This window comes from Rhopilema esculentum, chromosome 10 (genome assembly GCF_057945365.1).
Source record: "Rhopilema esculentum isolate cy_ngs chromosome 10, ASM5794536v1, whole genome shotgun sequence".
In the NCBI taxonomy this organism is placed as follows: Eukaryota; Metazoa; Cnidaria; class Scyphozoa; order Rhizostomeae; family Rhizostomatidae; genus Rhopilema; species Rhopilema esculentum.
In genome coordinates, this window is record NC_142824.1 from 14,806,796 (window position 1) to 14,833,677 (window position 26,882).

Consider the following 26,882-nt stretch of genomic DNA (forward strand, 5'->3'; position numbering starts at 1 on the left):
CAATTACTATTCAACTATTCAGTAAGACAATTTGATTTATTCCATTCAACACACAAACGTTTTCGAATAAAAATGAAAAGTTCTTTAGAAAGACAGCAGCCTCACGGATTTCAAAGCGTTACTAGCTCTTGTTCTCTGGTTATCGATAGGCCTATATCTTTGGGGGAGTCCATGTATGTAATTTTGGTCTTGTTGTACTGTATGGTACATATTCTTTTGCACTGCCAGATAAATTCAATTCACGATCTTTGTCAAACTTTGATTTTGGTGGAGGAACTTTAGATGGTGGATCGTCAGTCATAAACTGCATCCATCGGTGCCATTCTGGGGGTATTTGAGTTGCATCGAACTCCAGTCTTCCCGCATACGGATATTCCACAAAGCGGTTCCTTGAAAACATATAGTTATTATTCTCGAAGTACTTATTTCCATACTTATCTGTGCCTACTAGAATGCCTGTCCTCACATTGCCTTCCCGAAGCAGTCGTCGAAAGGCATTCTTGTATCCACCCACCGATTTAATAGCATTAAATTGCTCCTGGATCAAGCGAACAACTGACGACATTTTGAAATTAAGTTGGCCAGAAAGGAACTTTAAAACGAGATTGATAAATCTGACTCGCAGATGAGGTTATGTAAACATTGCGACGAGCCTGGCGTGGATACAATAAAAGGGTACAGGAATCTCTAGCTTTGGCTACTATATCATTTTATGCAAGGTTATTTTTTGAGCATTTATGAGATTGTAACAGCAAAAGTCATCTTTTTTACTATTAATCGAATGTTTCTGCTCCTCGTTGTATCTGAATTTGCGGGAAAAATTTTCTGACATAATATTTGGACAACAACAACCTATCGTTTCGTCCTATCTTCATACTTATTAAAACCTTGTAAACATATGTATTCGCAAGACAAACCTAGCTGTAATTTGAATTTTTATCTACGAGCCAATACCACATGGAGTCTAATTTATTTTTGATATTTTTGGATGGGGGCCTATTGGAGGGGGTGGCTTATACGAAGGGGGGGGGCTTATAAAATTATTGTAGACATTAAGAAGACATTATTAAAAAACCTCGTTTATTTTAGTATGAATTTCTTCATGAGCATTTAATCAATTACTACCAAAAGTATGAATTTGTTGTGGTAATTCAATAAAATGTAGGGGTCCAATTCGAGAATTTACGGTAGCAGTGGGGACTTATTCAAAGGGGGCTTATTGACAAATTATTGTTCTAGGGTTGGGGCTTACTTGAGGTGGGGGGGGGGGGGGGGCTTTTTTGGGGGGGACCGATTCAAGGATTTATGGTATGTTTGCTATGTTATATATATATTATATCCTTTTATATCAGTGGTAAATACCAACAGAATTTTTTGGAATATTTTGCTATAAGATTGGTTTCTATTATTATTTTGCACCTAAAATTTGTTTCGATTTAAATTTTCTTTTGGGGGGGGGGGATAGCTACAATTTTCTCTTAAAGACAACCGTATTAATGTCCTATTATACAAAGTATTGTAGCTTCTAAGCAGCTGCTTTAGCAAAGTTTATTAATTGTAATAAAATCAATAACTGTTAAAGCCTAAACAGCCTGAGATTGAAAATTTGATTATTACCAAAAGTATTTGAAACTGTACCTGTTAGCACAGGTTGGAAAACATGGAAAGATGAACTCCAGCCTACCTACAAAGTCATTTGAGCTGCAAACAGCAATGCTCAGATATAAATGGTTGTAATATGAGATTAATGACCTGGTTGATATTGTGAGTTGGATGGTATTGCAAAATCAAGAAGTCTGTCATAGGAGCATAGGTACAAGCATATGCAAGATTTCCAGCCCGTCTATTTATAGAGCAGAAATGATTATGCCAATCTTCAATGAGTGGCTACAAATAATTAAAAAATCATGCATTTGTCAAAACAAATCCATTTCAAAGCTTTATCACTCAATTCAACTGAGTCTTGTTGTTAGCTATTTCAGGGCAATAGCACTCTTCCAAAAAAATTTAAGATTTGTAAACTTTCTTGGTAGTTTTGATGATTTGTTACTGTTACTTATGCTTTTGGATATATACTTGCTCTATGAATGATTAAACTTCCTAATAGTCCAACAAGTAGCTGGAGACCTGGCCATAACAATTTTGCCAATTGGTTGCAAATCCTACTCTGTTGGTTCCAGGTAGGCAATATGAAGATGATATAAAGCATTTATAGAAAAAATCAAGCAAGTAAAAGAATCATACTCGATACAAGGAGTTTTCAAACAGAAATTAGGTGAATTATATTTTAAGTACTTTTGGAAAATGAATAATAGAATATAAAAAGTACCATCCAGTTTTGCTGGCCCATGAAGTGCTATTTAGAGCCCTTTCCACTAAATATATGTTGAAGTAAAATCATCTGGATAGCCTTATAATACAGGAAGATCTTTGTTAGTTGATCCATTTTTATTTACAAGTAGTAGCAATGTGGCCATTGCAAATGTTCTGAAAATGTGTATTTTTCTGAGGTCTTTGAGAATTAGGCTATATAATTGTTTTCAATCAATCATTTATTGTTATTGGCTATAATATTTGATATGTCCATGTCCATAGCTTGTACATCAATACACAGAAATCATAATAAACCATGTTAGCAAGCGAGAATGATATTGTTATTCTTTATTATAGATAAGCTCATTGTCAACAGCACAGTTTGTTTTCAACAGATACATGAAGGTTATTCAAAAAAGCCAATGGATGAAGATGATACAGATAATATTGTTAAAAGAAGACGCTCATGCAGTAGAAAGAAACTGATATTTGATGAGGATAGCTCTTCCGAAAATGAATTTCACAGTGATATCCCAAAAAAATGTGGTTTGAGGCTTACAAGAAGTAATAAGACAAAGATTATTGATTCAGATGATGATAATGACAAAATTGAAAGTAGTGATGGAAAGACTAAAGATAGACGGAAATATGAAAAGAAGTGTAGAAAGAGAAGAAAGACGAAAAATACTTCCAAGCTTGTAGAAAATTGTGAGGTTTCATCTGAAGAAGATCAGCTAAAAACACCAACAACAGTGTGTCTGCAGGAAAATGGAACAAATACAAGAAGCTCTGCTAGATTAAGAAAGAAAATTGAATTGAAAGGGACATTGAGGTTACCAGGTAGAAAGGAAATGCCCTCCAACACTCAATCTTCACTGTCATCACCAGAAAAATTTGATATTTGCAGAAGGAAAATATTGAAGCCATATGTGCAAGTCAACAATTTTTTCAAAGAGTAAGCTTGTGTTGAGATAAAATTAGAAAACATATAAAAATATTTCTAAATTTATTGTCAGTGGTGGATGTTTTTATAGTTTGGCTATCCAGCCTTGTGCAGCAAAATTATGATAGGAACTTACTTAAAATGTAGGTGAAAAAGGGATGTCTACATGTTATAAATGCCTGGCAGGGAATATGAATCAGCTGTCTGATGGGAAGTGTACCATTGGAAGCAGCATAGTTGCCATGTTTGGCAGCTACATGGCATGGAGTAACAAGGTTACTTGGTCTGGAATAATTTGTCTCCCTTAATAATTTACAGTGAGAAGCATGTCCTTGTTTTGAAGATCAAAAATTTTGCAATTTGCTTTTGCAATAAAATGCTCTTCAAAATTTCAGACTAAATCATTCAGCTTGTATGTTTCATGATAAGAATCTAATTTTTTAGCATGCTATTCTCCTTTCCAAGATGACAATTAATTTTTGGTAAGTGTCCTTTGATTAGAGGTTTCATTGCATTATTAAATCTTTTAGACGATCAACATACAATGCTGACCGACTTGATCCATTTGCAAGTGAAGGGGAAGAAGACTTTGTTGTTGCGGATGACGATGTTGAAGAGAGCGAACCTGATGAATCGGCAGATGAGACCCCGAAAAAAAGGCCTAGGGTAAAATTAAAGAAAAGACGAAAGAAGCACAAAGTTTCATCAAGCAGTAGCGCCGATGAAAAGAGCAGTGATGAAAACCATGCCCGGATTATTGGGAACAAAAATTTGAGAATCGAAGATTCCGAGAGCAGTGGAGAATCAAGTGACATCGAATTGAATGTTTCTATCAAAAAAGAAAGGAATGAAAGCTTGATTTTGAGATCAGATTCAGAAGATGACGAAAATGGGAAGAAATCTGAAGGGGAGGTTAAATTGCTTCCGCGAAGAAGAAATATGAATAAAGAAAAACTACAGAAAGCTGCTGCTGGTTACAAGAAGATCCGAGAGATTGCAACTTCAAAATTACCATTAGACAGAAGGCGATTTTTAGAAAGGGAGATTGAGAATGAGGTTTCTTCGGATATAGAGGAACAACTAGACGACGATATTCAAATTTTTGGCATCAATGATCAAGAAAATGATGACGAGCTGGCTTTCCGAGATTCAGATAAAGAATTTATTGTGTACAGTTCTGAATCTGAGAGTGAAGAGCGCCACAATCAGGTTGAGGTGGAGTTTAAAATTTGCCTTGAGAATCTTAGACATTCTAGTAGTCATTTTCACGGTGCTGCGCTGAAAGACAAAGATAATTCGCCAATATGTGAAACGAAGATGGTGGAAGATCGCTCAAAATATAGAAGAATTAAACTGGAATACGATAGTGATGACGATATTAATGATAACCATGTTAAAGAATTATTTAAGAATTTACGAAAACTGCCTTGTGATATTGCTGTCATCCAACGTTTGCTGCAAGAAAACAAGGGTCTTGTGAATCGCACAGATAACCACATGAAGTGTCCACTGCACATTGCCTCGGTTATAGGTAATGATGATGCTGTGTCGGTATTGCTAGATAATGGAGCTGATGTCAATGCAGTTGATGAGAACAAATTGCCAAGTATTGCTTTTGCAGCTTATTGGAAACACCCAACGGTACAGTTCTTTGCGAAGAATTATATCACTCCTAACGATCATTTATGGCTCAACGTTCCTTGCAATGTCTAGCTGGCTAAGATTATATGATAGCAGCAAGTGAGGTGACGTCATGAGTCGCATGGTCAAATTATTCAATTTCTTTGATAAGTAAACCTTTTTGTATATCTTGTTCCAAATTTTTCGGTATTTGAATATTTAGTTATACCCCATCAATCTAGAGTGAGGTTCTTGATGATCTGTCAATTTCAACTTCCGAAGTTTGAAGTATTAATAGAAATAAAAAATATAGTAAGCATTTTTCATCTATTAATCTTCTAATTAATTTGTTTTCGATGCATAAATTTTGTTGAATATCGCTTATATTTCCATCTTTGTTGCCTTTAGGTGCTGAAACTGCTACTTCGAAAGACTAACCTTCCAATGATGCATCGCTTGGTGCATGCCAATTTAAATGGAATGTCGCTGCTTCATTTGGTGCTGCTTGATCGTGATTTGATAGACTCTGAAGATATCGAAACACGACAAATCGAGTGTTTAAGAGTAATTAAGGGATGCAGTTCAATCATGTACTCGAGTCTTCTTGAAAAGGCAGACAAGAAGCAACGTAAACCGATACTGATCGCTATAGCCGAAGGACTGTCCAAGGTTTGTAATAGTTCGGGTAATTTTGGAACATTAAAGTATTTTTTCTTAGATTACATGGTGGTAATCGTGTTATGTTTATGATAAATGCAGTGTTAGAACATGCAAGCACATATAGGCATGACTTGTTTATACCGTCTGTGAATTGCATTCTAAACCCTGAAGCTGGTAATTATTTTAACTTTACTTCTTTATGGCCACTCAAGTAATTACAAATCAAATGAGGTTTTCACACAATTCAGTGCTATAACATATTTGGAAGGCTTTTTCAGAAAAAAGAGGCAATTCTAAAATATCAGATTATAACCAGATATTAACTTTAAATTATCTTATGCAAGTCCATCCAGTATGCAACTTGCCAATTAATGTCGAAAAGGTATGCAATTTTAGTACTTAAATATATTTTATTGAATTCGAATTCATATTTGGCAGTACCGCCTATTAAATCCAAAAACATTCCACTGTCTTTCCACAATGCCTTCAAACTGTCACCTCCCATCAATACTATTCTTTTCTATTTAGAAATATCAAATTGGCTTAAATTCAGATCCTGGAACGTTAGCCTGACCCCTGTTTGTTATAACACTGTGCCAAATCCGGCTACTAGTAATACCTCTACTGCCATTTCTTCCTCCCGTTTCCATCGCTATGCTAGGTTCCAGTACTACCATGCAATTTATTGACCCAGCTTACATTCTGTGGCGTTGCTTCTTTTGGCTTGCTTTGGACCTAATTATTCAATAGAGGTTATGTTTAAACACAAATTTACAATATCGTTTACATCGTTATGCTTTCCGTAGTGCGTGAAAGAATTGCTAGATGACAATGACCAACTTAAACATTACCGAACGGAGCTCGAAGGAACGGTTTTGCACTATGCTGTCATGCATTCCGTGGACTGGAACAAAGATTCGAAGTCTTCGACTATTCATTTATTGACAAGCCATTTTGAAGACATGGTCAATATCCCTGACAAAAATGGTAAGTTATACTGGGTTTAGTTGATGGTTTCGTTATCGTCTTAAGTGGAGACGAATAATGAGGCACAACCTTATACCACAAAGTCAGTAAAATATTTCTTAATTTTTCATTACACTTCAGGTCTCTTTTATTGTTACACAATAAAGTTTAATCATTAGATAATGTTTATTTCAATTTTGTTTGCTAAAATAATCATTTTTTTTTTTCGCACCTTACTGGTATCAAACGAAAATGATAACTAATTAGATGACTTGATGATCACATGTTCTGTTTTGAGAAACATGTCTGAAAGTGCTTATTACCTGTAAATTAATATTAAGGTAAACTTTTTGGTATGATGCATAGATATTGCTTTCTTTTTTCCTTTTTGCCTCAAAGTTGCATCAATATAATTTTATGGTTATTCAGTTTTATCCGACCTTCCTCATGTCAGACGAAAAGAGTTTCAGTATTTTGCGATATTTTCTCGCTTTTTCTTGTCATTAAGCAACTTTGCAATGAAAGAGACTTGTACTATCTTAGGTTTCACACCTCTGATGTATGCTGCTGAAATTGGAGATGCAGAATGCATGAAAGATTTAATTGATCATGGAGCTGTTGTTGATCTACAGGTAGAATGCTGTTTTCAGGCTTCTTGTGGTTATGAAATCTTATACACAGCTACCCGACCATCAAAATGGACTACCCTTCCACCTACCTTACTAGCTACCAGCTTATCCTACCAGCTATCCTACCAGCTATTCTACCAACTACCCGGCTACCCTAGCATCTACCCGGCTACCCAACCAGCTACCCGCTATCCTACTAGCTACCCTACTACCATACCATCTACGTGGCTACCAAACCAGCTATCCGGCTACCCTACCAGCTAGCTGGCTACCCTAGCAGCTACCTGACTGCCTTACCAGCTACTTGGCTACCCTACCAACTGCCCGACTATCGTACCAGCTACCTGGCTACCTTACCAACTACCCGGTTACTTGGATACCTTACCAACTACCCAACTATTGTACCAGCTACCTGGCTACCATACTGACTACCCAGTTACGTATGAATAGACAGGTGTTGTCACCTTCTGACTTTTTTTAGAAGCCCTCAGAGTAAAACTGCTTGTAAACAATTTTTGTTTTTTTTTATTTCTAACTTTGCAAGTGATTGTTCAAAGATTTAACTTTAAAAATAGATTCGAAGCAGAAAAGTTGATTTGCATGTTGGTTATTCTCCAGGACAATCATGGCACCAGTGCATTACATTTGGCTGCAGCCATTGGAAGCACCGAATGCGTTAAGTTGCTTTTAAGTCATGGCCACCCAGTAGATATTTTGGACGACTGTGGGTGGCCACCGCTGCTGTATGCCAATTTTCTGTCATGCGAGAGCTGTGTGATTGAGCTAATGAAAGCAAAGCCAAAACAGTTGTTTGTCTTGTCTAGCTTGTTGAAAGACTGCGATGAGAAGCAAAAAGAGAAAAACATGCAGGTTCGTAGATATTTATGCCTCAAAGAGATTAAGATATAATCAAGTATAAACATGTTTACAGAAAATTCCTTATATAAACCACCTTGGTGGGTAATGTAGAAATTGAGCAAGTTCAATATAATCAATTTAACGCCTCTCAATGAATATAACCATTTTGTAACATTTTGGCTTTTAAAATTTGTTTAGAATATTTACTCTTTTTTCACTTGTGTTCTTGTTAGCTACTGCGGTACTATGCGACTTTCATACAAACCTTTTACTATAATTATTCTCAGGAATGAAAAAAATGATTCAGTTTTTAGATGCCATCTTTGAATCTGTACCGGCTGCCATACCAGCTACATGGCTACGCTGTAAGATGCGTTATATCGTAAAGAGCAAGAAGCAAAGACAACGCACTTGTCATATTTTGTGCGCTCTTTAATTGCACTAAAACCAACTCCCTATTAATTAAAATCACTTATATATACGTTAACAAGTGATGTGACATTGATTAATAGTTAACACGCGATATGACTTGTGATTTTATACAAGTTTTCTATTAAACCCGGCTACCCTACCAGCAACCCGGCTACCCTACCAGCAACCCGGCTACCCTACCAGAAACCCGGCTACCATACCAGCTATCTTGATCTTATTTTCCGCAGAGCTTCCAAACCTTTTTTCTTCCAATTTGCTTTTGCAGTTCATAGAGGAACTAATTTTTCGAGATATGCTTGCTTTATGTTGTAAAAGTATCTCCGGTAATAGGGAGTTACACCAATAAATGAATACGTTGATAGTGAAATTTTTTTTGAACAATCTTTTGATTGTTTATTCAAAACTTGAAAATGGCTTTGAAAAAAGCAAACATTTAGTAAACTAAAGCTTTTCGTCTGACACTCTTCAGAGTTTAAAACGTCAGAACATAGATCGAAAACTCTTCGCTAGGAAATATATATACCCAGTTGTGGATCGAAATAGGCCAATCAGAAACACGAGCACATGACTGTTGAGGTTGACCAATCAGTGCGCTTGCCTTGGGTATATAAATTTCCTAGCGTAGAGTTTTGGATCTATGTTCTGACGTTTTCAACTCTGAAGAGTGTCAGACGAAAAGCTTGAGTTTACTAAATGTTTACTTTTTTCGAAACTTTTTTATCCCAACATGACTTTGGTTACTTTTATTTGACGACAGGTCATCAAGCAAACAATTTTGTCACTTGCTAATCAAGATTCCTATTTCCAAATCTTCAACGAATTCATAAGGGAGAATCCAACACTTCTCGACGAATTCAATTTCGGGATATTTTCAACCACCTGGAAAGCAATTCTTGATTTCGATAATAAACAGAAGTGGTTCAGGAGAAGAATTCAAAAGCTGTAAGGAATTTCGTTTCTATGAAACTTTTGGAAATTTAATGAGATTTTTCGCATTGAACGTTTTTTTACCATTATACAGCTATGATAATAGTAATCATGAACAAACATCGATCGTGATAAATCATGTTCAGTAATCATCATCATCATAATCGCCATCAGACATGCTCACCAATCATTGTAAATCATAATAATCATCATAATTATCATCAGTCATCATTGCAATACCATTATAATGATTATCATAATCCTCATATAAATCTTTAATCATCATCATCACCATGATCATTAATCATGATCATGATATCTTTATCATATAAAGGAGCATAATCATCGTCAATCATAATTATCAATAATCGACCATCATCGATCGATCATCGTCATCTTTGTTGAAGTCACCAACTCTTTGATTATGGGTAATGATTTGTATTTTCGACATCCCTTCTTTCAGGCGAAATCCACACATGAGTTGCTGTACGCTTACAGTGAGACGCGAAAGAGTTCTTGAAAGTGCCATGAGTTATTTGGAGGGGTTTTCAAACATTGATATTCAACATTTAGGGGTAGAATTCCATGATGAGCCAGGTATTTTCTCGATCTTTCGCTTGCCAAGTGAAAAATCTTTATAATTGCTTTCTGTTTTGCTGTTTCAAGTTTTACTTTGGCATTTCTTTGCTGAAGTTTCCTGATGCATTTTGGTCCTCGCAACGGTACCAGAAACATATAATCAAAGTTGGATTCCAAGTCTCTTAGAAGGTTACAAGGGGTTATTCTGAAAATCAAGAAGGCTTCCTGGCCTCTATACTGTTATTTGATCAATCCTTGGTATCTGAGGATCAATATCTTTACTAAATCAATTTTTGGTTAAAGAACTGTTATAGTATTTTGAAATGTTATAAATATCATATTGGACAATTTGTAAATATCAAATGAATAAGTATGCACAGGGCCGCCGAGAGGGGGGCTATACGGGCAAATTTCCCCAGGGCCTCTAGGTCTATGGGGCTTCATAAAGTAATTAATTTGATTTTAAGAATGGAATTAATCAAACATAGCAAAAGTATGCCTGGAATTAGTAAAACGCTCAAACGATTGCATAATGTTATGAAGTGCATTTTAAGCTACTATGAAAAGCGTGGTCGTAAGAATTTTCTTCTCGCTCTGCTTGCAGAGGGCCTCGTCTTTCACTTTTGCCCCATGGTCTCCCAAACCTCTCGGTGGCCACGATCATGCATATCCACCTGAATTAATCTACCTGCCAGTAGCGTATCGTGGATAAAGGGGTAAAACGTGTATAACCTCAGAAAAGTATTTAACTGTCTCGATAGGTTCTTGGGGTACCGTAATGTATATTGAAAACGTTTGGGGAGTTTTGTATATGACTCATTTCAAGAACTGCAAGGTTTTTTTTAATTTGACTAGGTATGTGTACGGGCCCAAAGAGAGAGTTTTTGGCTTGTTTGTGTAACCAGATTATTCAGCCAGAAATGAAGCTGTTTACTCGAATCGATGATCAGCAATATAGGTTGGCATTTGTTTTATTTGCACTTTGATTATTGTTAACACTCGCCTTATTTTGATTTGCAATGAGGTTTACCCAAGATAACCGATTTGGATTCATCCGAAAGTTATCCCTGGGTTTTATGTACACAGTTGTTAAGGGCCTAAAGAGTTCCTGTTCATTAGATATTTTAACTATTTGCTGAACGATAGGAAATCTGTCAAATGATGAAGTGATTCCATTTGCAAAGCAAACACGAAACCAAATAGAATTATAACCATCGATCAGCAAGTTAAACAAGGCCTTTAAGTCTTGAGTTATCACATCGTCTTTTTTGTCACAAGAGTACCAGGTTCTTCCTCGTTGTAATTTTTTTAAGGTTACGGTAAAGGTTTTCTGGATGAAAACATTCATTTCCGATTATTTTACATTCAAGTACCCGAACTTTCAAGGGACACAATGATACCGAATTCGAAACTAACAGAAATTTTGAAAACGGAATAAATCCTATGCAAACGAAGGTTTCCATAACTTCTTTATCAAAACTTATTGATCTTAGTGACTTGACCCGGATTACACTATGGTTTATGAGTTTACGAGTGTACCTTGTAAGTGCGATCAGAATATTGAGGGTTACATCAAAACACGCTTAAAGGCTATCTGTCACGACGTTGATTGGTTATTAGAACAAAGGGATTTTTATTGTTTCCAGTCCCCCTTTAATTCATCGCATTGTAAAGAATATGGCGGAGCGCTGGAATCGTGTTTAGGCTATTGTTCCAGCTATTGTTCCGTTAACCAATCCACAACGAGACAGATTGCCTTTAAAGACGCACTGAATACTAATCTTGAATTGAACAATGGAAATATCATGCCACGCCAGCATATTTTCGAATGAAAATTTAGCACCTTGCCCCACGCCGATGCAATTACGCCAAACTTTTCGAAGAAATACGCCGGAGTTTCGTGTAGGTACTACTGTGGTACGCCTGTAATACTCTGGTACGGTAAGGTCTTTGGCGCAACATAAATGTTTTCCAGCGTGGTAGCCTATAGTCTAATAATAGATAGTTTATAATAGTTCTATATCATACAGTACTGCTATGTCCCAAACCTCAGCATGTGACGTCACCTAATACAACGAATTGATTTATCTCAATGACATATTTCATTTTGTGCCATCCTATCGTGTGTGCCATCTATCTGGTACTTTTTATGTACTTTGTATTAGCAGAAATAGAAGGCAGATGTACTTCTGCACGTCCTCGGGTTTGAGGCAGTCGATCACTCGATGATTCGAATCAAGAGGCATTGGTCGAAATAATTGACTTATTCATCTCCATGAAGACATACTTTATCGAGGGGAAACAGCCTCCTTCTTATACATTAAGTCACGAAACTAGTCTTAAACACTTATTTAAAACTTGCCTTGTTTTATTTGCTGCAAGAAAGTTTGTTAAAATAAGCGAACAACCGTTTTCAAAACTTTGATTGAAAACTTTGTTTTTCATGGATTGATTCACATCTAGCAACATCATCCGATCTTGATGTTAATATTTTTAGCACTTTATTTCCATATGATATTCTGTGCATTTTTTCTTTGACAGTCCGACTCCGTTAAGTTTCTTTGCCGATGTCCTGTGGAACAGAAGTAACTTTACAGCTACGCCAATGGGTTCAAATACAACCACTTCGCCGATAAAAGCAAAAGATTCAATAATTCATGCAGTGGTAAGAAGGGATCATATGCCACAAAATTTAATAACAAGAGAGAAAATGATGTCGATTAAAGTAGAGCTGAATGAAAAGTTGAGAGCCATGACGTTCATTGGCAAATTTGTAGCCGCTTGCATTGCTGATGGCTGGTACATTAACTTGCAGTTGTCCAAGCCTTTTATTAAGCAGGTAGGGCTTTTGTTCATACTCGGAGAAAAAAATCTTCGTCTCCCGAAGGTAGGAATCGCTAACTGATCTCAGAAACGCGCATCCCTGCGAGTATCTCGCGTTTATTTCCTCAATGGTTAATGATGTTGTATAAACACAGCACAGGAAACATTACTAACTGTTTTTGCATATTTAACATATAATCTTTTGCTGTTTTTTATAAAAATTTGATTTTCCAGTCATCTTATAGGTGGTATTCTTTGTTTGGGGTTTGCTATGTACAATTTGCTTCCTATTTATGTGAAAATGGCTAGCTGGCAGAAGAATAGAATGGTTCTCACAATTTATTTAACCTAAAGTATGAAGAGTTAAACTTATGGGAAAGATTGCCATTTCTTAACAATTTCCTTAACAATTGAGCCAATCGTGGAACATTTATTTTTCTGCCAACAATATTGCTCTAAATTTACTCTACTTTGCCAGCATTTGAAGATGGCCAGGATAAACAAGGGACTAAAATTTGTCCCGTCAAATGAAAAAACATATCAGAGCTACAAAAAATATTTTCCCTTCTGGTAACCTGGAAAACCGGAAAAATTTTCTGTGAGGTGAAAGTATTGTGTATTATATCTCTACCATTAGTACACACAAATGTTTACGGAATGGCTTCTAATTTATTGGGTCTAGATAATGTTTCCAATGAAATATTGTAATTTGGAAGTGCATTTTTTTGTCTTTGGCAAAGATTGACTTTGCGAAGAAATGAAAGTGATTCATGAACCAAATATTGATATGTTCATTGACTGGAAGAAAGCTTCGACATAGATGGTACTCTCCACAGTTAACTGGTGTTTGGGGAAGATAATAGATAACTGCTTTAGGGAAGATGCATCTGGTTACCTGTCTATACTAATCAGCCAGCATTTTTGGACTTTCATTTTATATGATGGGTACACATGTCAACATAATATTCTGCCTTAATACCTGGTGACATTGCAATATGACGTGGAAAACATGAGGATATATTTCAATACCGATCAAAAACTTTGCAACGCCTGTCAAGATCTCAATCAAGACTCAAGTCAATTATTGTATTGCTAGCAGGAAGAAAACTTAGGATGTATGTAATTTTCATAGCTTTTGATCTTTAAAGATCCAAATACATAGCCTGGCATCAAGCAGCTAAAACAACACTTTTCAAAACACACAAGGCAAGTTAAACTTCGTTCTTGTCATGCGCCGAACAGAATACAGTTCGATGCGACGGTAGCGCTACTGTGGAGCGACACGAAAAAAGACGCCGCTCCTAACATGTCGTGTTTTGGTAATTGTCAATTGTAAAATCATTCCTGATCATTTACTACCTCGTTCAAGCCAATATAAATTACTATTACCTATTCGTGATTTATGCATTGAGTTCGGCGCATCAAAACAGCAACGTTTAGTTTGAGGCCGTTCCAGCCGCATAGTGCGACAGGGTCAGTCGTTCCTAATACATTCTGTTGCACTTAATTAAATCAATTGAATTCAGTCAAGTTAAACGTCGCTCTTTTCATGCGCCTTATTCAAGTTAAAGTTTCGGTGCATGAAAAGTTCGACGTTTAACCTAGGCTTTAATTGTCTATTTCAGGTTTATAGCTTTATCTGTTAAAAAGGCCTTGGACAAGGCAACTGAAGGCTGCCTCCACGTCAAACAATTTTTAGTGATTTTTGACAAATGAGTAATAGTGTTTGTAAGGGTTTCAAAAATGTGAAACTTTGTTATTTGATGCATTCTACAACCTGAGGACATTAAGCTTACATTTGTATAAAATTTCCATCTGTTGATGAAAAGTCAAGAAACCCTTTTTGGTGTAGCAAAAAACTGTTCTTTATCAAGTTTTGCTTAAAATTTTCTGCCAAGCCAAAAATTGCGGCAACTAAAGATTATGTGTTTTTAAAGACCTTATCTTGTTTGTAGATTCTCGGAGAAACATTGAATCACCCAGATGATCTACAGTCTGTTGACCAATCCCTGTATAATGGGGCAGTCAAGTCAACTTTAGAAGGCAGTGTGGAGGGTCTCGAGTTGCCTAACAGTATCAGCTGCTCGAACCCCTGGCTTGACTCTTGTGTTGAAGAAATTATGCTCAATAAAACCGAATCAGTTTTGACTGACAAAAACAAGGTATATTGATAAACTATAAACGCCGTTTTTTGCTTAATTCAGTACAGGTTTAAGTTCAAGCTTTGATGCACAGAACAGCTGAAATGCTTTTTCAAGTTTCACATTTACAAAGATCGCATTAAAATAAAAATCAAAGTGCATTTAGAAGTGCATTTACTCTACACAAAACAGCCATCATGGTGTTGACATCGTCATGCTTCAGGGTTTGGTATTATGATACGCTACACATCTCTTAGGAAGGATCCTCGAGAACGTATTCAACTTCTCGAGAACGCTTTTTAATAGTTTAGGAGAAGTAGCCAAATAGAAGGGTGAACATGTGCCTTATGAATTCGGTTTTTGTTTGTTCGGTTGACGTTTGAAGTCCACAGTTTTGCTTATTTGCATGCTACCCGAATAATAAGCATCAAAATAGACAAACGAATGTAGGGAAAAATTGCATCCACATGAAATCATGTGGACAGCATCAGGGTAACTCAGACGTTGTTGACACAGATGTCTTCAATGTATAAGTAGTTCCTCTAAAGACTTTGGAAAAGATGCCTACCAAGGGAAACAGTCTATCCAGGACCTTTTTGTCAAATAATGTTGCTGTCTGTTGCTGTGATATCGTCCCCCCCCCCCCTTAAGGTAAGAGGTTCAGTCTAGTATCGTTGAATAAAACTTAAGAATTTAAGGCACTCTTATCTGAAAGTATGCTTTTACATTTGCGCTTCAGATTTAAAGACACGCGCAGATTTAAAGACTTTTGGGCTGAAATATCCCGATAACAGTTTTCTATAAGATGATTAGTCCATTCGAATTTTGGTATGGAAAAACTGCTGATATGCATTGCGTAACCGGGACTAAACAGGTCTATATCTGTAAAAGTCCCAAATGAACATGATCTGTCATCTGATAGATTCTTTCAGTACAGTATATGGAATTACTTCCAAGGGTCTTGAGCAATTAATTATCTTGAAGGACAGGGATTCAAAAAGGGGAACACAGTTTCGAGAAATGAGCTCCCATCTATTTCAAAATTGAGTACCCGTTTTACTTGAAGTTTTCATTGATGGGATAATTGTGCCAATTCGTTTAAAACACTTTGTATTCTTGATGAAATCATTTTTAGTAAGGTTTATCTTTGGTCTGTGATTATGCCAAAATACCCTTTATCTACAACGCGATTTCGAAAAAGCACGGCGGGTTCGCTTCCATATGATCCTATACACCATGTGAGTTACAAAAATTTCTAAGAAGGGGTCAAAAATTTGACACACATCTGGGACATAGATTTTCAAAAAAGGGGTGTTTCTCAAAATAGGGGTATTTCAGAGATTTTGGTTAAAAAGGGTCAAAAATCTTGAGTACATCAAACCAGTACTTTAGTTTGTTATATACAGCAAATGTCAAATTTCATTCAAATAAGTCTTTACAGAACTCTTATCATGCTAGATAGAATCAAAGCATAATGTGGTATGCTTACATAAAAGATATATTTTATGTTGCTAGTTTTTGCTGCAAATAAGGAAATCAGCACAGTGTCATAGCTCCTGCTTGCTGCAGTAGACAGACAACCAGTAAAATGAACAAAGATACTTTTGAAAAAAACAATTGTTTATATCAACTTACTTCCAATCAATATTGCAACGTAAAACGCGAGAACAAGTCTGCAGAGTATGGCTGATGCATGCACAATAACAGTATAGTGCTGCATGCCAGAATCTGAAATTTGTTCCAGAATCTGAAAGTTTCCAGCTGAGATGCCTAAATTGACCCAACATCTACATGAACATGACTCAGCAATTTCATGGTAAAAGTAAAAGAAAAAACAAAACTCAATTCAATTTCCATTGCTTTGTCAACAAATGCATCCTGTTAAAAACACCGTGCACCAAAATAGTCATTCTAGCAAGATTTTCCCTCTAACACAAAATCTTGTTCCTTTGATAAAATAACACCTATAATTATAATTTTTCTTTTTTTTCATTTTTAGTTCTAATTACAAATCTTAATTTGAGTTCCTCTGTACATAGAGGGAAAGGTCTTGAAGAATTTCAATTATAGGCCATACTCAGCAGCCTCACTCAACTCAAGCTTCACTACAAGCAAACATGGAGCCCCTATCATATTAATACAAGCAAACACTCTCTCCCTGGACCATTTATTGGTGTCTTTTATCCGTGACTTTTCGGACAACAGCCTTGTCACAGAATAGCCTTGTTTCCAATACCCACCTTTCCCGCCAATTAAATCATGCAACTCAATTCACATCAGTTTTCATTATAAAGGGGCCTATCGGATAGAGTTTATGGGAGAAGGGCTGCAGAAATATTGAAACGGAAGGTGCTTCTAGTAATGCATAGCAAAAGCCAGAATCACTTTATGTATGTTCAAAGGCAGTAATTAATTTTTCAGGTGGGGGTATGGGGAGGCAAAACCCTAAAAAGAGCAAATTCGCCATAGTAAGCATATTTTTAACTAATTAGTTTAAAAAGCCCTGTAGCAACAGAAAAGAATAATTATATTAATTTTATTCGGTTTTGAATCGTATTTTGGGTTTGATGAACATTAATTTGATTGCAAGCTGTTTTAAATTTGATCGCCCAAGATGCTCGAGCTTTAACAGCAAAATCTCAATGATGAAAAAAAAGCTCACAGTAAGCTGTTCATATCACAACACAATGAATGCAAATATGACATTTTAAATTGTAAGGAAGGAAATGACTTTGAGCGAATGTCGACATGTAGCTTCAAAATTTAAGCTTAACTGAGATGAAGTGTTGTTGGTTGTCTTTTATAGTGGATATAATGAAAACATTAGCTACTAGAAAGTTGCTTACTTGAAACTTTAAGATTGAGTCAGGTTAAGAAGCACCTGCAAAGTTCAATCTGCAGAGTATGGAAGGTCTCCACAAGTTCTTGTGTATGCAAGAACAAATAGAAATATGTGCATGTGTGCAACTGTGCAGAAACAGTGTACTATCTTGTGTAAGAGTGTGGGAAACTCCGCAGAACAACTTTCACAACCTTGAATTATGTCAGGTTTTTTCAACAGGCTACTATTGTTTGTACTTTTTGATATTCTAAGCACTAGGCTTCATTGATTAAGATCTTTGGCTCAGATTTTTTTCTTCTTTTCATTATCCTAGTATGCCATGACACAGTTCTGACTTGACCTTGACATCTCTTTAGCATGAGTTTCACATTGGGTGCAAATTAGCATCAAAACTGAAGATAGGTTTCTTGCAGCACCAAAATCGACATTGTTTAATTCTTATCATTATATTTTTTTAATTATTGGAGTCCGTTATTGAGGCAATCTAAATTTTACTTTTTATTAAATCTATTGCCAAGGATGACGGGGCTGATTTAATTTAACATTTTTTTGTGTCAGAGAAAAGGGGTGTAACATACCCAAATTTTCAGAGGTAAGGGTGTGTTGCGATGCCGGTTATCTCTGAGATAAAGGGGTAGAAATCCATTTGTGGAATTCACATGGTATATAGATTCTTATAGAAGTGAACCCCCCAGGCGATAAAGATTGTGATGGTATTACTTTTTAAATTACAAAACAGGGAAAGTGTTAATGTGCTTCAGCACACTTTTAGCAAAAGGCTTTAGCTAGAAAAGATCAGAATTCTACCTAACAGTAATCCAAGGACATTTGGAATAGCTTTTGTTTCTATCTTAGCCCTACTTCAGTATGATCTTCCTTAACACAAAATCTGTGTTATTGTTAACCTAACAGTAATCCAAGGACATCTGTAATAGCCTTTGTTTCCTTCTTAGCTCTGCTTCAGTATGATCTTCCTTAACACAAAATATGTGTTATTGTTAACCTAACAGTAATCCAAGGACATTTGGAATAGCTTTTGGTTCCTTCTTAGCCCTACTTCAGTATGATCTTCCTTAACACAAAATCTGTGTTATTGTTAACCTAACAGTAATCCAAGGACATTTGGAATAGCTTTTGGTTCTATCTCAGCCCTACTTCAGTATGATCTTCCTAAACACAAAATCTGTGTTATTGTTAACCTAACAGTAATCCAAGGACATTTGGAATAGCTTTTGGTTCCTTCTCAGCCCTACTTCAGTATGATCTTCCTAAACACAAAATCTGTGTTATTGTTAACCTAACAGTAATCCAAGGACATTTGGAATAGCTATTGTTTCTATCTCAGCCCTACTTCGGTATGATCTTCCTGAACACAAAATCTGTGTTATTGTTAACCTAACAGTAATCCAAGGACATTTGGAATAGCTTTTTTTTCTTCTTAGCCCTACTTCAGTATGATCTTCCTGAACACAAAATCTGTGTTATTGTTAACCTAACAGTAATCCAAGGACATTTGGAATAGCTTTTGGTTCCTTCTCAGCCCTACTTCAGTATGATCTTCCTAAACACAAAATCTGTGTTATTGTTAACCTAACAGTAATCCAAGGACATTTGGAATAGCTTTTTTTTTCTTCTTAGCCCTACATCAGTATGATCTTCCTGAACACAAAATCTGTGTTATTGTTAACCTAACAGTAATCCAAGGACATTTGGAATAGCTTTTGATTCCTTCTCAGCCCTACTTCGGTATGATCTTCCTGAACACAAAATCTGTGTTATTGTTAACCTAACAGTAATCCAAGGACATTTGGAATAGCTTTTGGTTCCTTCTCAGCCCTACATCAGTATGATCTTCCTAAACACAAAATCTGTGTTATTGTTAAGCTAACAGTAATCCAAGGACATTTGGAATAGCTTTTGGTTCCTTCTCAGCCCTACTTCGGTATGATCTTCCTGAACACAAAATCTGTGTTATTGTTAACCTAACAGTAATCCAAGGACATTTGGAATAGCTTTTGGTTCCTTCTCAGCCCTACTTCAGTATGATCTTCCTAAACACAAAATCTGTGTTATTGTTAACCTAACAGTAATCCAAGGACATTTGGAATAGCTTTTTTTTCTTCTTAGCCCTACTTCAGTATGATCTTCCTGAACACAAAATCTGTGTTATTGTAAGCCTTACTTTATTTTTTCTAGAGGGAGTTTGCTTTATCGGTTTCAAAATTCAAATTAAGCGATTCAATTGACAGAGAAGTCAAAGCATTCAAAAGAGGATTTTTCGAAGTAAGTAGAAGTCTTGCATCTTTCCTCTTTTTATGCGTCTATAATTTAATTATTTGTTGTAAATCAAGAATTTTAGAGTTAATCAAGAAGTGAAGAGATGTAAAGAATTTTGAATATTTGTTATGTTTTCCGAAAGAAAGTTATAGAATGGTGCTGTTTTTTAGAAAAACAGTCAAATCTGATTCATATTTGCTCTGATATAGCCAAATAAACTCATTCGCTTTCCCTATTAAACCGCTGTATTTTAGTCTTGGCTCCAAACTCTATGAATTAAAGTAAAAAATAAACTTTTCTATAATCAGACTTCATGTTTTTCAATGGGCGCATCAAAACTTATTTGAAACAGATCAAACTTAATTTTACATGATCTATAATTTTTTCAATGATTCCAAAAACGTCGTGAAATTTTTACATCGTGAAAATGCTAGTATTATTTCATACTGCAATGAAAGGCCCGTGATTAGAAATTCCGTGAATTCAGAAGCCCAATTTCCGTGATTCTATATCAGGTTGCATTTCGAGTAAATGCGCCGCTTATCCAAGGAAAACACTGGAGATCGGGGTTTATTTTTCCACCAGCTTTACGCCTTATAATCTAGCAAATATGTATGCTGACTAGAGCTAGTTATGCCAGTGAATAATTCTATTTTATTTATAGTGAATATCTCTATTTCTTTAGATACTTAATTCGAACACAGCTTATAAAGGTAGTCTGTAACTTGCTAGCATGTTTCCATGATGCATTGATTTTGGACGCATTGTCTCTGTTAAGCCCAATCTCCAGTGTGAAAAAAATTAGCGAAATGCGAAAAAGTTCGCGCGAAATACGTCTTAGGCATGCGCAGTGATCTTTTGCTGAGATTTCTCGCGAAGAATTTCTCTGCGAAAAAAGGCAAAATGAGTTTAACTTTTTTCGCCTTTCGCTTGCGAAATCCTTCAGCAGCCAATCATATTCCGTATCCCTTTGTAACGCTTCCAAACTTTGCATTCCAATGTCGTGAGGTCAACAAAAGCATTCAAAGGAATTTGTCGCTTGAAGTATTTCGCAGCGAAATTTCGCAAGACTTTTTCTCACTGGAGATTGGGCTTAAGATCTACCCTGGGTACAAGACTCATTCTTATAGAGGCAGAAAAGGCCTATCTGCGAAGACGTTATCTGATTTTTTTAAAACAGAATGCAAGGTTGACAAGATACGCCTAATTCACTAAAAGGAAGATCCACAAAAGAACTTTTTGGCGAGTTGATGATTGGAAATAGAACACCTAGAACTTAATTTAATTTCTTGCTTTTTCTAGGAAATCAGTAGTGATCTGATTTCAATTTTCACTGCTGGGGAATTTTCCTTGTTGATGAATGGAATTCAAAACATCAGTGTTGACGATTGGAAAGAAAATACAGAAGTTAGTGTAATTATTACTTTTGACACGAACGCCTGATATTGTTTTCACCTGGAGTTCAAAATTGTTATGGTACCTAATGTATCTCATCGTGGTATTTTAAGAAACATACAACGTTCGTATCCGTGTTTTATAGAGGCTTGCTGATCTCCAGTACCCTTAAAAACAAACTGATTTTTTTTAAATAGGTTTTTCGTAATGGTGTTAAGTCATGCAGTAAGGATCAATTTAAAAAGATTCGCGTATTGAGTTTTTACTTAAACATTTTAAGTCTGTTTTATATTTAAGAGTCAAATGGGCCCCTGGGTGATTGAACTTTTCCTTTTGAATTTCATAGTGATTCAAATTCTGATTTAGAAGCATATGTAGAACAGAAGTGAGGCGCACCGCAGTTGCTAATAGAAGTGGTGACTGAAAAACCTAAAAAACCTTGTTTCGTGGATAGTTTTCTTGACCTGTTTGCTTTGTGACTTTAAAAAGCTCAGCAAATTACGTTTACACTGCTTTGAAACTTTGCAATTACTGCACCCGTTCAATAATATTAATAGACAATCTTTGCGAGAAAACGATATGTTTATTTTACTTATGATAAGTAAATATTGATCTGTTTTCCTACAAGTTACTTTAAAAATTGTTTCTCCTTTTTGGTTTATAGTACGCTGGTTGGAGCTGCAGTGACTCAGAAATAATTTGGTTTTGGAGAACTGTCGAAAGTTTAAAACAAGAAGAAAAGGCATTGTTGCTGAAATTTTCAACTGGTTCACCATGTGTCCCTATTGGGGGATTTAAAGAACTAGAGGTTTCTACTCATTGTTATTTTGTTATCTGTTATTTATGTTTACTCTTATTACACACTTATTAACCGTTTGCTTTCTATGATTTGATTGTGTCATGCTGAACGCTGTTATATACATAAGCATTGTGAGAAAAAGCGGATATTCTTGTTTGTATAAGTAACAGGGTCAGTCGGTAACAAGGTCCTAAAAACATTGCAGTGCAATATTGCGATATTGAAGCTTCCAATGCAAAGCTACAGTTTAATTATCTACGTATTCTCGGTAAAGAAGTTTTGAAACCTGATATTGCGACTTGCATTGTCTTTCCTATAACCTTCTACCGTTACAAGTATATGCAATAGATATTTTATCATCGTCAAAGTCATCATGTACTCCCATTTTAGAATATTAGAGTACTTTTCATGTTTAATCTTCGAAATTATTTTTGGCTACTCTTATGTTTTCTAATTTTTCTGAGATAGTTTTTCTTAAACATGTGATGATTTCGCTACCTAAATTTTCAAAGATTTACTAAATTGAATCCTGATCATAATTCTCATAATTTATTATCTTGCATGTATTATTCAAAACAATTTTAAGCATGCAGACATATTTGTTTTGTTATCCCTGACATACTGAAAAGTCCCTCTTTAATGCCAAAATCTGCATATCCAGGGATGTCCTCCACCCCCTTTTTGGAGTTAACCTTTTCGGTACTGTCCTATTCCCACTTGGGAATATTTAAACTAGTTAAATGGATGACCTTTTGAACCCTTAGGGTCTTGGAGGTAAAAAGCGATTTGAGATTTCCAAAAAACCAGAAGAATCAAATACGGTATGTTTCTCATTTGGCAGTTAAACGATTTTAAGATATTCTTTTGGAAATCCATTTTGGCTACCTGTGCAAATTTTAATTGGAAGCATTCTTTCATTTGAACAGTTTTTTGGCGGTACATAACTTGAAAATGGCTTCGAAAAAAGCAAACATTTCACAATATATTAACTAAAAGTTTTTTTATCTGACACTCCTCGGAAAATAAAACGTCAGAATAAGGGTCCGAAAGAACACTTTTTTAGGCACGCGGCACTGATTGGTCAACTATACCGGTCTTGTGCTTGCTTTTTTCTGATTGGCCTATTTCGATCCACAACTGGGAATATATTTTTCATCGTGTTCTTTCGAACCCTTATTCTGACGTGTTATGCTCTGAGGAGTGTCAGACGAAAAAGCTTTAGTTAATATGTTGTGAAATGTTTGCATTTTTCAAAGCCATTCTTTCATTTGTGCAATTTTATTTTTAAGAATTGTTACAACTTGTTGTTGCATGTTTACTAATGTTTCTTTTCTAACAATTTTATTTGAATATGGATTTTGATGTAGCTAAATTCTGACTGGATTTTCATTGATTGGGTCTTTCACATAACATCAAATCAAGACCTGTATAAAACTCATCTCATCCTCCCTGCAAATGTCAGTATGGGCTTTAAGTGACCCTTTTGATAAGTCGGTCACATGCGCCAAGGGTAAAGGAAGGTATTAAAAAAACATTTCCGCGTTTTTTCCACTATTTAATCCAATAGATCAATTATAACAACGGCCTCTTCTTGAAATTACTTCTTGGTTCTGAATTTTGACACAGGCTTTGACTAAGGACCGGAATTCTGGTCATCATGTATCTTTTTAGATGTTGACTGTGACTGTAGGTGGAAAGTTTCAACAGGAACTAATTTTGTGAAAAAACTCTCTTATGAAGTTACAAACGTTATGTTATCTTGAAATCGACCTTTAAAGGGCTAAAATTATGAGATATTTTATTCTGAGAATGACTTCTTAACTTGGCTACGTGCTACATACAACAATAAGAAATACAAGGACTACCCACAACGACTTGCAGCAATGTCCAAACGAGGCCGTAAATTGAATTTTACCATCGAATTTGTCCATACATAACACTTTTTTTAAAACGCGCTTGTAATTAAGTTATTTTACATATCCTTTGAAAATTAGAAAATTCAACAGTAATTCACATGTATTTTGCATGTCCAAATATAGAACTTTATCATTTTTGCCCAATTCAATGCTGTAAGAAAACTCCCCGCAAAATGAATTAATACCTCGACTACCATCAATTTTAAGGTTTTCGAAAATGAAACATACAGGAGTTCATTGCCATTTTATTTATTTTACATTTCTGATTATTTTTACTTCGTTTTCCAAATTTTTCGCATTCCAGCGTGTCCTTTTCTTATATTAAATTGCTTGGTTTATATTAAAGAACTCTCTTAGGGGTTGTTGTAGCAATGTCGAAAACATGTAATCAACACTAAGAAAACGAGAAATGTACTGACTCAACAGTAATCGCCATTTTACTCGTAGATTCCTACTGCAGCAACGTGCTTCAACATACTTCGCCTCAGTACTTTCACAAGTGAAAAGGAATTGAGAGAGAAAGTTTTGATTGCATTGAGACACGGTTCTGAAGGGTTTGCTTTTAACTAACAGATTATTCAAGCTGTCGTTTCAGTGTTGTTTTTTGATACACAAGTTGTTTAGAAATATTGTTTCTGTTTCTTCTGTTCTAGATGCATTACTGTAACTAGTGATAAGATAGTATTTGTTAAAAATGTTATGTTTCTTGCCATTTGTTGAAGGTAATTTGAATAGCTTTGCAATAAAAACAACTTTGTTGTAATGGTCCTTTTGGTTGATAATGTTGAATTGAGTAGTACCCCGGGTGCTTGTTTTATCGTTAAGGCAGTCATTGGGAAACAAATGTTGATATTTATTGGACAGCGTTAATACTTTCCAGATTATCTAAGTAATATTTGGAACAAAAATCAAAGCACCAACTGCTTCTATTATGATAAGCACAACATCTGTTCTGCCCCTTGGTATAAACACAGAACATAGACATGAGGTCCATCCCAGAACAAACCTGTGGCAAGTTTATGAAAGGCTACCCCATCCTCCATAAACATCACGTGTCATTCCCCATTATATACTGAGTCTACTAACCTACATTGAATGGGAATCATGAGTTGCAAACGATTATTTGGCTTTTATATGTGAACGATATCTTGGTGCTTATTTTTTACTGGAAACGGGAACGTGCGGGTAGCTAAACCTCAAATGATATAGACTACCCCCCACCTACCCCCCTACCCCCCTCTCGAAAAAGATGAGTGTTTGTTAGTTGATCTAGTACCATCTGGACGTGAATATGCTCTTATTTTAGACATTTGTTAAATTTATCATCCAAGGAACTTTGTAATACATGTTAAACTTTTGCATAGCAATGGACACTTTAGTTATATGTTTTCTTCCAATATTTGGCAGCAAAACTTTGAAGCCTGTAAATACTGTGGCATGTTTTCATAAAAATTATTGCATTTACTTATCTTTCATTTTACTTGGACAGTTTCGAATAACTTTTTATACGTAGAACTGAGCAAGCATTACCCTATGAGGAGTTTTACGTAAGGAAGATATTAGGAAACCTGTGCAAGAATCATGAAACATCTAGTTTCCAAATTTATGAATCAATATGTTAAGCGATATTACTAGCTTTATATTTTCTTTTTGGTATAAACGATTAGTCGTTCAGGTTTAATTTCTGCATTTGTGTGATTGATTGGGCTCACCTTCATAGGAGGTTTATTATTAGGGCTTCTGGTTTGAGCCTGTGGCATGACCAAACTGTCACCCAGAGTGAGGAGAGTCACCTGCCTTTTGTATTTCCAGGCCTAGGAATCATGAGGTGCGGTCACATCAAGAGGAAGGACCAGGGCACTGGTCGATAAGCACAGCCTCTCCCTATCCAAAACTACCTTTGGATGCTGGTTTGTAATGCAATACAAATACCATCCATTTCCATACCATACTATGCCATTCCATGTCATACCATATCATATCATATCATATCATATCATATCATATCATATCATATCATATCATATCATATCATATCATATCATATCATATCATATATCATATCATATCATATCATATCATACCATACCATACCATACCTTACCTTACCATACCATACCAAACCATACCATACCATACCATACCATACCATACCATACCATACCATACCATACCATACCATACCATAAAAAACAAAACAATACAATAAAACAATACAAATGGTTACCAAACCCCAAATTCGCAAAGACTTTATTACTAGACCAGGAAGAATTTTGCTTCAAAAATGTAAATTGTACCTTTTTGGAAATAATTTGCACTATTTTGTTGGTATAAAGGCATACTTATGGAAACTGGAATGCTCAGCATATCACGTAAGAAACAAATGACTATTTTGTAGAAAGGTGTTTGACTAGTATTTTTAAAAGAAAAAATCATTTCTGAATATTTTCTAACACAATGCTATTGATTTGGTGCAGTTACTTGCCTTCCCCCCCCACTGCATGACATCTTAAAAGGCTACAAAAATGGCATGGCTAACACACAAAAAGCCTTTTCGTTCGATGCGAGCGATCACTCCCGATCGCGTCAGCACTCGCGCAAACCAAACCACGCGAGCGTTTGATCGCTCGCACAATACGGCAAATTGCGAGGAATAAACGTCTCATCAATTAACACAATTCTAGTCATCTTTTGTGAACCAAGCATCAAAACACAGGAAATATAAGTAAGTTGACTTGACAACACCTCAATGAAAAAATGCA

At 35.7% G+C, this 26,882-nt stretch overlaps 1 protein-coding gene across 6 annotated transcripts; it reads left to right on the forward strand.

The window, feature by feature from the left end:
- Positions 1-79: 79 nt before the first annotated feature.
- On the forward strand, positions 80-25,586 carry LOC135691935 (uncharacterized). Of its 6 annotated transcripts, XM_065209950.2 has the most exons (18): positions 623-719; positions 2,181-2,275; positions 2,709-3,268; positions 3,787-4,897; positions 5,285-5,545; positions 6,343-6,523; positions 7,046-7,134; positions 7,750-8,001; positions 9,179-9,363; positions 9,812-9,945; positions 10,783-10,885; positions 12,469-12,766; positions 14,706-14,912; positions 19,930-20,016; positions 21,313-21,417; positions 22,070-22,213; positions 22,969-23,025; positions 24,568-25,586. In XM_065209950.2, the coding sequence occupies exons 3-18, from the start codon at positions 2,736-2,738 to the stop codon at positions 24,688-24,690; spliced, it is 3,870 nt and encodes a 1,289-aa protein (XP_065066022.2). In that variant the 5' UTR covers positions 623-719; positions 2,181-2,275; positions 2,709-2,735; the 3' UTR covers positions 24,691-25,586. The 6 variants fall into 6 exon arrangements, with proteins under 6 accessions (XP_088966774.1, XP_065066015.2, XP_065066022.2 ...); XM_089110648.1 differs by lacking the exon at positions 2,181-2,275 and having other exon boundaries at positions 80-675; XM_065209943.2 differs by lacking the exon at positions 2,181-2,275 and having other exon boundaries at positions 614-719.
- Positions 25,587-26,882: the final 1,296 nt, after the last annotated feature.